The 13262-nt window shown below is 42.9% G+C and overlaps 1 protein-coding gene across 3 annotated transcripts in view; it reads right to left on the reverse strand.

The window, feature by feature from the left end:
- Positions 1–10548, reverse strand: part of DSE (dermatan sulfate epimerase) — a 36614-nt gene extending 26066 nt beyond the window's left edge. The window contains exon 1 of one of the 3 annotated variants that reach the window (XM_046939023.1): positions 10528–10548. Coding sequence is in view for 1 of the 3 variants with exons in the window: in XM_040697545.2 (XP_040553479.1) it covers positions 1127–1151 (25 nt within the window). In the remaining 2 variants the exon portion in view is untranslated. Of the gene's footprint in view, positions 1–1126; positions 1177–1852; positions 1899–10527 lie in introns of those variants that run through there. The other 2 variants (XM_040697546.2, XM_040697545.2) reach the window with 2 other exon arrangements.
- Positions 10549–13262: the final 2714 nt, after the last annotated feature.

Here is a 13262-nt window from a genome sequence, read left to right on the forward strand (position 1 = left end):
CAACCTTTTATTTCTCCCCACAGTTCCCTATGTACAGACGCCAACATTTCCTAACAGAAACTTAGGCTGCTAAAACCACGGTTAGAGACCCACATCCTGATTCCACAATGTCATTACTGCATGCACAATGAGGCAATCTCGTTGGACTGGGTCCCTCAACAACTACTGGGTACACAGACCCCTAGTCATTTTGTGTTCAGCCAATTCAGAAGAAAGTAATTTTGGCCAAGAAGTACATCTCCTCTTTTGCATTTCTCCTTAGGGTAAAAATAACATTGTACTCTGTAACTGTCTACATTTATGCATAGAGCATAACATAATTGCTTTAACAGAGAGTAATGGAAGATGACATTTTCATACTATGCTAACACATTTTACAGGTAAGTTTTGCCCTTTTAGGGATATAAACCAATCATTACAGGACACATTACACCGATCAAAGAATGGTTTAGTTGGTAATACTTGTATGATTTCTACAGATTTTCTCACCACATACACAAAGAAACATGCATTGTATTTTATCCAAACTCACTCAATTCTGTTGGTATCCTCATCTATAAATAATGAATACATATAGGAATATATTTTGAAAGGAAGGGTAAATATATTTTAAATAAAAGCTGAATAAAACCTTTTGAAATGCAGCGTATTTTGTTTTTTAAAAGCTCAACAAAAACTGTTGAGACTGACTGCTTTATCATGACAAAAAAAAATTATCACTTTTCTTAAAAAAAAAAAAGATTATGATCCTTTAGAAGTGGTGAGAAAAGAAAAAAAACTTAAAATCCCACATAGCAGAAAGGACTCCATGCACTCCTTGCCTTGGTTTGATTCCTGTAAGGACTCTCGCACATCAGTGAGAAATTAAACACATACCTGAATTTAGGGATGATTTTAAGATCTCCCTAAATTAGGGTCTTTCTGACCAGGGTATACCGCGAAGTTTCCCATGACATTCCCCTTTGCAAATTGGGACACTCATTTCCCAGCATTACATCACCAAACACCTCCTGTGATGTCTAAAATCCATAGTTTGTATTTTATGAATACAATGCTCTCCCCCCCCCCCCCGTCTTTTCCCCTCATACATGTGTGCATTTAATTAAGAAGGTAAGCCCTATTTTACCTTGTATACCAGAGGCAACCACCATACCGATTAGCCTAGAAATAGGATAACTGCAAAACAGGTATGTAGTAAACTCATAGCCAGCACAGGCAGAACGAGGGTTTGGAAGAAAGTCAATAGGCAATGACAAAAACAGGACTACAAAGTCACTCATTTGTGGTCAAATCACACCAGTACAGAGTGACCTTCCTCTCCACGTGCACCTCTGTGGAGGCCTCAGCCACAACCACAGAGAGGGCCTGGGATGGTGTGAGCACAGCCAAAGTGATGCTACTCAAAGAGGGAGGAGAAAAGGTGTTCTGTGTTATCTTAGCTGCAATGTCCTTAAGAGCAGGACTAATAAAAGTGATAATGAAAAGAATCACAGATGTGGATGGGAACCATCAGCCAGTGAAGAAATACAGACTAGGTGGTTACAGACAGAGCCCTGTGTCACAGAGTTACCTAGATAGATCTGTGCCCGTGACAGGGGGGCAGTAGGCTTGCGGGCCCCCCTCCCCCCTGGCTTCTCAAGAAAAAACGAAGCGGCGGCAACAATCTAAGAAGGAGAACTTATTTTACTAACTACGATGTTGGGATGCAAGATGACACGATACAATACAATCTAATTGGGAGTAAGGATAATAAACCAAATGAAATGAGGGAGAGAGAGCGAAAGAGCGATAGAGAGGGAGAGAGAGAGAGAGAGAGAGAGAGTGAGAGCGTTTCCGAAACCAAGAGCCTTACTTGATGAAGGCGCCCAGCTTGGAAAGCACACCCACTCCTCTCCCGGCAGCAAGCGAAAGTGAAGAAGCACCGCGCGCAACCAGATGACGTATCTTCCGTGATGTGTCTTCCTTCTCTGACTGTAAGGTCCTCTGGGATACGTAGTTCTTCTCTTTTGTCCATGATGTTATGATGTGGAATACCAATAGCAAAGTTACAAAACCATGACACCCTGACAAACCAGCTCCACAGGGGCTTCAAGCAGCTGAGCTGCCCTGAACCACATGCAGAATTGAGGACTTCCCAGACTAGGACAGGCTTGACCATACGTTATACTGATTTACTGATCTCTCCCAGTAACTCCACAGGGCTCTGAGGTGTCAGCACTCTTCCTCACTGCAGTTGGTTAGAAACTAAATTGGCTTGTAAAGTATCTACAAAACCACTTCAAAAATTATCAGGTATGAGATGCAACAGACTTCAGAAGAACCACTGCGCCTTCAACAGGAGAACCTGGCCAAAAATAATAATGTTTAGAGACTATTTAAAATTCAATACAATGGTATGAATGTCCTTAGGGAGAAGGGAATGACAACCATTAACCACTGAAGCAGAATGCATAAGCTTTGTGTGTTGAACTCTGTATTCTGATGTTTCTTTAGCTAACTTACTTGCCTACTGAAACCTAAAGAAACAGACTGCACTGTTGGAAACATGCATCTGAAACCCAGTTATTTCCATAGCATAGGTGAAGCCAAACATGGATAGACAATTGGCCACATAAACCCCAAATTAACAGTTGTGGGTGAACCTGCAACAAGTTTGTTCAATACACAGGGCTGAAATGAAAAGAAGCCAGGGCTTTCTGATTGCTTAAATCTCACTCATAATACTACTTTTCAAAGTAAAAAGAATTCCTTACTATCATATTACACTACATCATTACCAACCACATCTTCCAAGAACAACTTTATCATGCAACTCAACCTTTTCTGAAAGCAGTTTTTTATTCAGTTTGGAAACCGCAACCTGATAAAGTATTAAAAATAAGAAGAGTGAAGGATGTTTACCCACAGAAGAAAATGTTAATATACCATATGCTTTGAAGAGTTGTCACTCAGTCCTAGACTGAAAAAGCATTTGCCGTGATTTCCACTCCACTGCCAGCAGAAACAAAACAGTAGAGAACACCATTTATTCTAGGAAAAAAAAAAAAATCTTAACTATTTCCATTCTCCCTATCCACATTAAAGACTGGATATTCTACTGGGGAAAAAAAAAAAAGTGTTGTAAAACTGATGCCACTAACTGAATTGGACATTGTTATACACAGTAGGTTCACCAAATAAACACTGTCTGAAGGAAAACTGAGGCCCTGTTGACTCCAGCTGCTTGTGCATTGAAAAACAGCTCCAGCAGTGAGAGCACAGGAGCAAGGAAAGGGGATGGAGGGCTGTGAGGAAAGAACAGCACTGATTGGACCAGCCATACTTGAAGCACCCTGACATTATGGATCATTAAAAAAAACACAACATTTAGAGAATAGAGATTTCAGTTCCAAAGAAGCACTCTGTGGATGATTTTTGCTGGGACAGCTTTTGTATCATGTCCTAGAAAAAAAGAAATAGTGAGCGCCAAGGCTCACCCATGTCTCACCTCTGACACGATATCTCATCAGTATGTACATCTACAACCAGCAAAGCTGGCACTTAGGATTTCTGGTGATTAAAGTTTCTATCAGAACAGCATGGATTCTTCAGGTTACTGAATGAGAGCCTCCACAGAGTCCAGGGTTGGGACACATACAAACCAGCCTTGCCCACTCTGTCCCACCAGGAGTGACTGTCTCAGCGCACAGCTCTTGCCTACACTTGCTGAGGCTATGGGCCCTCCTCCTCATGGCGAAGGATCAGCTTCTATAAAACCAAGTTTATCATTTGGAAATAGTGATGTTTTAAAACCATGAGCATATTAACTGGAAAGTTATTTTATAGAAGAATATCAGTTTTACCACTGACCTGAGTATTTTGCAAACAAAAATAGGAGTGCAATCAAGTCATCTAACTGAAACTAGTTACATTTAAGGACAAAATAATGCAGCTAGAGTCCACGGAAACAGAGAGGTAAAAGAGTCAATAGAGACTAATTCCCATATATTGCCATTTAGTTCCTACTGACACACAGACCAATCTGTGGGTAAAATTAGGCAACACAATGGGATCAAGAAAGGTATAAATTTATCTGTACACTGTAGTAACTACAACAAATCCATTGTCCAAACTCTCAAGCCTAATGGCTTGAGAACTAATGTTCATCAGTAGGTACTACCAAGACCCTTTCAGAGCTGCAGGGCTGGACAAGAGTGCAGAAGATTGACATGCAGCTGGGAGGCCTTCCTCCAAACTCAGTGATTATCTGTCCCTCCAGTGACAATGCTGGGAAGGTGGAGAATAGCTGCCCACAACTTGAGTAATATCTATTACAACCTTAACCACCAGGGGACATTACTTTGCTTCTTCCTCTCTTATTTTTCCACTGTGAGAAAAACACTATACCATAAGTATATAATCTGAGAAGTATTTAAAAGCTTAAATATTGAAATGCAAAACATAACTCAGAAATCAATCTGCAATAAAGAAAGTATAGCTCAGGTACCCATGTGTTTGTTTTGCACTTGTTCTAATATGATCCAAAATAACCTTAAAAGAGGCTTTGCGTCAACTCGCATGTCTGAGCAATTGCTTTAACTCTGAAAACCATGAAGGCAACCAGAAGGAAGCAGTTCCTAAACTAATTATCAGTCTATGACATCACGTCAGCAGTCAAGATTTAAACTTGTGCCTGTCCTTTGATCTATGTACAAAATTCAATGGATCTATTTAGCGCAGCATGCAGCTGTATGAGTATCATGACGGGCTGCACTTAATTCTGCACTATGCTGCAGACAGAACAGCAACTGCTAAGTATGTTTAAGGTCACTGTAGAACGTGTAAGCTATCAGCCATGGCAGTTCCATCTGCTTAGCCCTTTTATTTTAAATCTTATTTGTCTTTTTTACCACCAAATATAGAAATTACCATGGACTACACACATCCAATGCATAACCTTTTCTCTGCCTCAAGCAAAAACAGGATTTAAATTTTCTGCATGCCCAAACCATAGCCTGGGAATTTGGAATTTTCTTCTATTTTATAACTTATTTCGCTACACAAATGTTTTCTCAATTTTTCAGTTGTACAAACATTACTATTCTTAACTCTCACTGGGATCCTTTATTTTATACTTCACTGCCTAGGATGATTAAGAAAATAATTTTGATATGCAGCACCATAAAGGCAGTAATTCCCAACCAGTTTGGACACGCCTGCTAAGGCATTCAGTGAATGGAAGCTCAGTCACTTCTACCACCAAGGACTATAAAACTATGAACCTCTACAGAAATATCTTTTTGAGAGCTCTGGCACTTTTTATTTTACCCTAAACTGAAATATTTTTTAAAAGGCTATTTAAATAATTAGAAATTATTACTTTTCACAGAAGCTAGCACTAACAAAAGCAACTAGAGTATTAACAGTCAAGTATTAACTGCTTTTGCCCATTCCACTCATGTCCCAGACGTCAATCTGCAAACCACTTGTCCATCCATTACACAGTTCTAACATGTAGGAGGCTTCTGGGGACTAGAACTATCACCATAATGGTGCAGAAACTCAGAACAAAGGAGCCTGTAATAGTTCAGGTTATTTTTTTGGCAGCTGCTAAGAAGCATAGCTTTTTCTGACCCATTCAGCAGGTCTGGAAGCGTGTGAACAGCTGGGCTTGGGGTATCAGGAACCACAGAGAAGGTTTCCTGCGAAAGCAACCTACAAGCCAGAAGTGAAACAGTGCCTCACCACGGGAAGTAAGCAAAGGAAGAGATTATTTGAGGTTACCCAGATTGATCTGTGCACAGATCAAGCAACAGAAGCACAGTGCACAGGAAAAGCTGCAAAACATTGTGTGATTGCAATGCCCAGGAGGCGCAAATAGAGGACAGAAAAAATTAATCATACATGTAAAAGGGGAAAGGCAATTTTACTGCTGTCGAAACAAAAATCCTCCTTGTACTTAATCCAGCCTACTCAGACTGCTGCATGCCATGGAGCTTCCCTTGCTGCTTCAGCAGGCTGATTATCAGAAACTTCTGACGCTGGTGTTTCCATCTTTCACTTTAGTTTCTATTCCCTTTTCCAATTAATATCTTCTTATTAATTATTCTTATTAGCCTTCCTCTTTACTCCTCCTCCTATTTGTAAATGTTTCAAGTCCCCTGGCTGGCTGTTCACCTCTACTATGTGTAACTGACAGCTTTAAACTTTCCTGCTTATTGTTTTAATTGCCCTCCAAGATGAATGGAGACAAATGTCTCAGCTGGAGTTCTGCAAACCCAGCTCTTTCTCTCTACAGAAAGGTGTCTATCTACACCTATTTACAAACTTCAGCAGTTGAGGCTATCAAATATTTATATTCATTAACATTTCCATAGAATGTCATGTCAATAGATGGGAATGCATCACCTCCTTTGCTTGCTATGGGATCAAAGTGCATTTTAACTGTCTCCATATTTTGTTAATGACTCAGCCTCACATACAAAGCTATCCTACAACTTTATTTATGTTATACTAGCATGTAAAGAACACTGGTAAAAACCAAAGTAATCTATACTAGTCAATTCATGAATCTAAAAAGATAACAATCTGACTTAAATCAACACTTTGTTTTACATTATTTACATCTACTCTTAAGACATGTATATTCACATAGAACTGCTCTCTCATTTGCTATAATACATCTCTGTTTGTGGACCTCAATAGCACCACCTCACCTGGCAGCCTCCTCTCACCTAAACTCAATATGCTGTTCATAATTATTGGTACAACTCTGTTAGTACCTCTGCTATGCTTGTCTTTCATTGCTATACACCTCTGTATCTTCAGTTTCTAGACATACAGATGTACCGATAGAGAGCATGTAGTTTATCTATATAATATGTATGTACCAGATGCACCCAATGTTTTTCAGGGTACAAACTTGGAGAGAACATAAAACATACTGGACATAGCTCCTTTGAGATTACTGCTATCTTCACTGTTGCTGAGAACACCCATGATAAGAAGCACAGTCATATTTCCATGAAAAGAAGTCTCCAATACAGATACAGCTCAAAGTTTCACTACTCTTGCAAAGTTCAGCTGCTCGTTTGGCATAATCGATTTTCTTGAGTAGGCTTCGACATTACCATTAAATTACAGGTTAATCTTTAAATATAGAATTGTAAATTCTAATTTTTCTGGCCTTGGGCTGTGCAGGCACGGCTCTCGCAGCTCAACCAAAACCTTACATAGCACTTCAGCAAAAAAATGTGATGGACCACAGTTGCAAGGATCTGATCAAAAAGCTTTAAAGTAACTTGGCATCCACAGAAACATTCTTAGAGAATTTCTGAAATACTTTGATAGCTATAGCAAATATTTCATTGAAAAATGTATGATGGCATACGTGGTTTCTATCAACCATTCAGCATACTTATTATCTCTGATAAAAACAAACAAGTGAAAACAATAAACAAGAACATAAAGAAAACTGCAGTGAAAGAACTCTAATGTTAAAATAAAGCTTATCTGCTACTGAAACACAATACCTATCTGAGATAACTGACCAGAATCCCTACAGTCCATTGTCTGCTCTAAACAAGGCTATTGCCAGTCCCTACTGTACTCTCCCTGAGTCTGAGCAAGGAGGAGAAAAAAAAGAAAAGAGAACAAACAAAGGTAGTTACAGATCATGTAAAAATAATGGCCTCACTGCAACTCAGCTTGAACACCTGACTGCATCTCAACAGCAGTGAAAAAGTGATGTCAGCATCTGATGGGAGAAGCTATTCCTAGTACTCTGTCCTCCATGTGAGCCCCAAAATGACCAGACCTCATAGGTCAGGTCCATGCTGCCAACACATTGCTTCTGCTGAACTTCTGCTGGCCAAGCATTTGTGAGAAAGGACCCACTTCACATCAGCAATATTTCCTATTTCCTAGCAGGATTTAGTCCCCTTCCCTGCTCCATTCCCATCCTGAACAAATAATCAAGTCTGGAAAAAGCACAGTGCATAAGGGTCTGCAGCTTTTGCTAATGAAGCTGTCACACCTCATCATATCCCCACCATGATTAGCTGTGCTAACAGACATGTAACGTGGGTCTCACAGGAGAAAATGTTGAATCTGTGGAGTGAATAAATCCTAATGTTTGTATAAGGTGAGCAGGATTTGACCCTCTGGACTGAAGTGAAGAAGAGCTGCACCTTGTGCATATCTGGAATGTCATCCCTGGGTCATGCTCCACGCTTTGGCACAAAGCACCCCCACCCAAACAGGGAGCAGTTCAAGGAATGGGCTTTCAACCAAATATTAAGCCTAAGTATAATAAAGACATAACTACAGCTGTGAACACAAACTGGCACTGTGCTGTAGCAGCTTTGGGAGTACAACACTGTAACCGAACTCCTTTATCTGAACCAGCTGAAAGGAAGTGCAAACAGGCAGGACAAGTTTGCTGCTGAGATATCCTATTTTGCCAATTAAATGCTGCTCACTAAGCAAAAGCCATATCTTCTACTATCCTCACACTTGGATTACTAAGTCTAAACCAGGAAACAAGAGTTACAGAAAGTTGTTTCCTTGTTTATACTTTAATTCTCTGCAAATAAAGAAATAAAAAAAAAATAGAAAGGAGAAAACAAACCTTATTACTTGCAAAATACCCAGGAACGATAGCAGTAGTAACTGAATCACTTTCTGCTCATTGCTGGAGTATGATGGGGGTGCCAGATGTTCAAATTTCCAAACACAGCCGTAGGAATGTGACTCAGTTCTAACTAAACTTCTGTGATTGCATTTAGTAAGAACTGAGTCACAGCCCTGTGCAGACACTGCTGCTGCACGGCCTCACTTACAGCCTCACTTCACCCCACTCCCCTGGCTCAGGCTGCCAGCCACTGACGGATGGGGCCATTTCTTCACCTGCAAATAAGATGGTGATGCTCATTTGCAACCCATCAGCTGCCTGCTGGAGGCAATGATTTCCTACCACCACTTGATACAAGCTTGAAAACCTTTTTTTTTTTATTTATTTTATTTTTTTTTGAAGTGCCAAAAGAAGTAATACCAAAACTGAGCCACTGCTCATGAAGGAGTAGCTGAAAGGTAGCTTCAACTTTATTATAACCATATGCAACCTATGGAAATAACATCTAACACTTAGGTAATTGAATGCACTTCTCTCTCCACTGTGATGTAGAAATTTACTAAGTACCTCATTAGAACAATTCAAATAAACTGTGATGACACTTGAGCTCACTTGGGTGGCTAGAAACTATCAGCTTTTACCACAGGTAACCAATTTGTGTAGCTCTTCCTTTGCAGCACATACTCTCTATGACCTGAGTGCTGGGTTTAGAAGTGACTGTACAGGGATACAGTGACAGAGCCACTGACCTCAGTGTCTTCTGAGGTTAGCATCCACACATGGGATGCAGATACATTTATAAACACATCTTGTTCTTATATTAACACCAGTTTGTTTTTTTTCCATGGCAATAAGTCAGTGCTAAGTATCCCAATACTTCCAGCAATAAAAGCAAACTTATTTCGAATAACAAGGAAACGTTTTGTTAAAGCACTAGCAGTCCATCCCCAGTGAAACAGCCTACGAGAAGTATATTGTAGCTTTGCTTGCCAGCAAAATTCACAGTCAAGAAAATGCCAGTCCAGAACTGGCACTTTGTTGCCTTCCATTAAAAACTTCAGCTAATGTAAGTCACAAAAGAAACCCATAGGAGCAGTGCCACACAATGCAAGAACCCCCAGCTGGAGTAACACTTAGCGCTTCCGTTGAAAAATGCACCCAGGGATCTCCGAGCAGTTATGAACTCGATTAATTAATTAGGGCTCTCAGCACCTCTGCGAGGCAGCGGGCACATTTATCTGCTTTATGAGGGGGGAAGTGGAGGCACAGCGAGGCGGGGCGCGCTGCCAGGGCTGCCCAGCGAGAGACTTTCAGAGCAATGAACAGAATCTGAGTTATTGATTCCCACTGCTGCCCTTCGCTGTATTGTTCCTTTCCCCAAACCCCGTGCTGAGTTATGATCATTGTTGGCGTGATAACCATCGCGTGGCAATACTCAGCCGAGGTTTGCTTGCTCTTTGTTTGGGCTGTATTAAAACTTGAGCGCTATTTAAACTGCAACCGATCTTCTCGGGGTGAGCAAACCCTGCAGCTACTCGAGCAGTAATTCCTGCATTTCATTCCCAGCTGCATTCGCTTCTTATATTGTCACTGTCCAAAAAGGCAGCTTGGGGAGCAGCACAACTTTACGTGGTTTCGAGAAGGGATGTCACAGAGAGGCAGAGCGGCTGCTCCCAGCGCCGTCGGGCCGCACTCGCGGGGTGTGCAGGAGGGCACGAATCGGCGGTGCGGGGCTCGCACGGAGCGAGCCGAGGGCCGCCGGAATTGCGGGAGGTGGCAGCCGCTCTCCCCGCTCACTCCGACTTTTCCAACAACAACCATCAAAAAAGCAAAGCGGCAGGAAGTTGCATCGGGCAGATCTCCCTTTTCCTGTCTCTGGGCTCCCCTAGGCGCACGATGAGGATGCTCCCACTTACCTCTCACACGGACACGTCTGCGAGGCTCCACTCAGCGCCTGCGGACGGCTCCGGCACTGGTGCGGGGGTGGGGCGCAGATCTAAGCGCCTCCAGTGAGCGGAGCCCGACCCGCACCTCGCCGGCACCCGCAGCGCCGCCGAGAGGAGCCCCCGGGCCCGCCGCGCCCAGCGGAGGGTCGGGACGCGGGGACACGACGGGGCGGGAGCGCGCACTTTCTGCCGGCGGCCCCCGCTCGGCACAGCCCCGCAGTTCCTCGGCCCGCGAGTTTCTACCGAGCAGCCCCAGGGCACGGAGCGGAGGGGGCCGTTTTTCAACTCAGGAAGAAAGCCGCTGCCCCTCCCGCTCCACCCCCTCCTCCCCGCCCTCCTTCCTTACCTCTCCCTCTCCTCCTCCCCGTCCCCGCCCCAGCCCCTCACGCCATGGCGGCGGCGCGGTCCCGCTCCGCCCGCCGCCCCCATGGCAGCCCCCGGTCCCGCTGCCATTCCCGCACGAAAGCAGCGCGGCCGCCCCTTGTAGCGGGGTGCGCTTGTTGGACGCCAGCCGCAAAAAAAGGGAATGCGCACTCGGCCCCCGACCCTGGCTGTCGGAACTGCGGGTTCTGCACGGCTCTGCACAGAGTGTGGAGATGGAAACAGCTAGGGAGGACTCGCTCAGTGTCCATCTCACCGTGCAGCATAATCGTAGAAGTATAGAATATCCCGAGTTGGAAGGGAACCATAAGGATCATCAAGCCTGACTGTCAGCCTATCACCACTGTATCCACTAAGCACATCCCTCGGCACCACCTCTAAACGTTTCTTGAATGCTTCTGGGGACGGTGACTCCACCACCTAACCGGTCAGCCCGTTCCAGCACATGATCACTCTTCTGAGAATAAATTTTTCCCCATATCCAACCCAAACTTCCCCTGGAGTAACTTAAGGCCATTACCTCTCAACCTATCACTGGTTAAATGGGAGAAGAGGCCAACTTCCCCCTCTCCACAACCTCCATTCAGGTAGTTGGTGAAAGTGATAAGGTCTCCCCTGAGCCTCCTGTTCTCCAGATCAAACAATCCCAGTTCCCTCAGCTGCTTCCCGTAAGACTTGTGCTCCAAACCCTTCATAGATCTGTTGCCCTTCTCTGGACATGCCCCTCAATGTCTTTCTGGTAGCGAGGGGCCCAATGGAACATCTTATCCAAAATCCTCAGAATTCTTTTTCCACATGGTGAAACAAAACGTCAATTTGTCCATTGCTCTTTGAAATGTGATGTGACTATATTTAAGCTTATACAAGCAAAAATGTGAAACATCGGCAACATCCACACCAATCCTCCTGACTTTTATGCAGCCACACAAATGAAGATGCTTGGGAAAGTAATGGAAAATGGGACATCGTAACCAATCCTTAGGAACAGCTGTCTTTGTCACTGATAACCAGGAAAAAGTACAAAACAAAGATTTTCAAATGTTTGTTGGCTATACAAAGCTGAGTATGTTTCATCATCTTCAGACAGTGGGCTGGGATCCAAACAAAAACATGTACACGCAATAGCTCAGGATGCTGTACAGCCTCTTGTGGTTTTGATTTCCCAAAGCTTTTTCTTAACCATCACCTCAGCGGTGTTACTGAATCACTGCCTGGGCTGTAAGTGTTTATACAATACAAAACTGATTTTCTGAGGATAGTTTTAAACAAGCTTCATGGTTTATGGCAGTGTGATTACCTGCTGTTCTACAAAGACTAGTAAGCTTGTAGAAACTAGGCAAAACTAGAAACTATACATTTATTTTTAATCCTTCCCTTCTGAGGTATTTCTCTGCCTATTGACAACCTTAATGGGATCCACCAGCAGTTACTTCAGAGTATTGCCAGAGCCTGGAAGGAAGCCTTGCTTTGTACCAGTAGTGACATGCTGACAAGAAGGGTGTGCTTCATCTTCAGTCATGCAAACATCAAATTAAGCATTAGAAGACGTGTTTCTAAACACCTATTTGAATAGTATTGAACTGTACTGCACTGATAATGCAATTGTAAAATATTGGTGTTGTAACATGAATGAACATGAGAAAAGCTGCATCCACCACCAGCCAGACATGGAGCAAGAGGGAAACTGCACAGGAATTCTCAGAACTGTTGGGATGCATGAAGTGACGAGCAGGGAGATGTCCACATACTGGTCATATCTTAGCATCACATTATTAGGCATTTAAATGCATTGAATTTAAGTAACACAGCATTGTTAACTTGCAGTTCTGAACAGCGTAACTCAAAACCTCAGTTCTTGGTAGTACCTATCTGTATTTCAGATGAACTGCACTATGCTGCTTTGTCACAATTAAATACGTGGGCAAGGCATGCTGTGATCCCATAGAGCCTATGCACTCAGGTTCCTTTCTCAGAGGATGAGTTGAGATGTGCTTGGGTCTTGCTCTGACGTGGAGTTAGGCAGTGGTGGAGAGCCACAAAGCCCCTCTGCCTTATATCTTCTTGTATAAAATGGGGATTGTTTTACTGCTCAGTAACCCATAAAGTGCTTGTCGGGCTAAGTAAATACAATGAAATGTATATGCAGTCATTCAAAGATGCCCAACAGGCAAGAAATTTCTATTCTAGTTTAATTTCAGCTTCATGACTAATTGTTTTCTTTTTGCATCCTGGATGCGCTGCTTACTTCACAAACCTCCCAAAATCAGGAAAGGCTTTTTCCAGAATTTCTGAAGAATTCTTAAATTTTCCATTCATTTGTATAT

The sequence above is a fragment of the Gallus gallus genome, chromosome 3 (assembly GCF_016699485.2).
Source record: "Gallus gallus isolate bGalGal1 chromosome 3, bGalGal1.mat.broiler.GRCg7b, whole genome shotgun sequence".
Taxonomy (NCBI): Eukaryota; Metazoa; Chordata; class Aves; order Galliformes; family Phasianidae; genus Gallus; species Gallus gallus.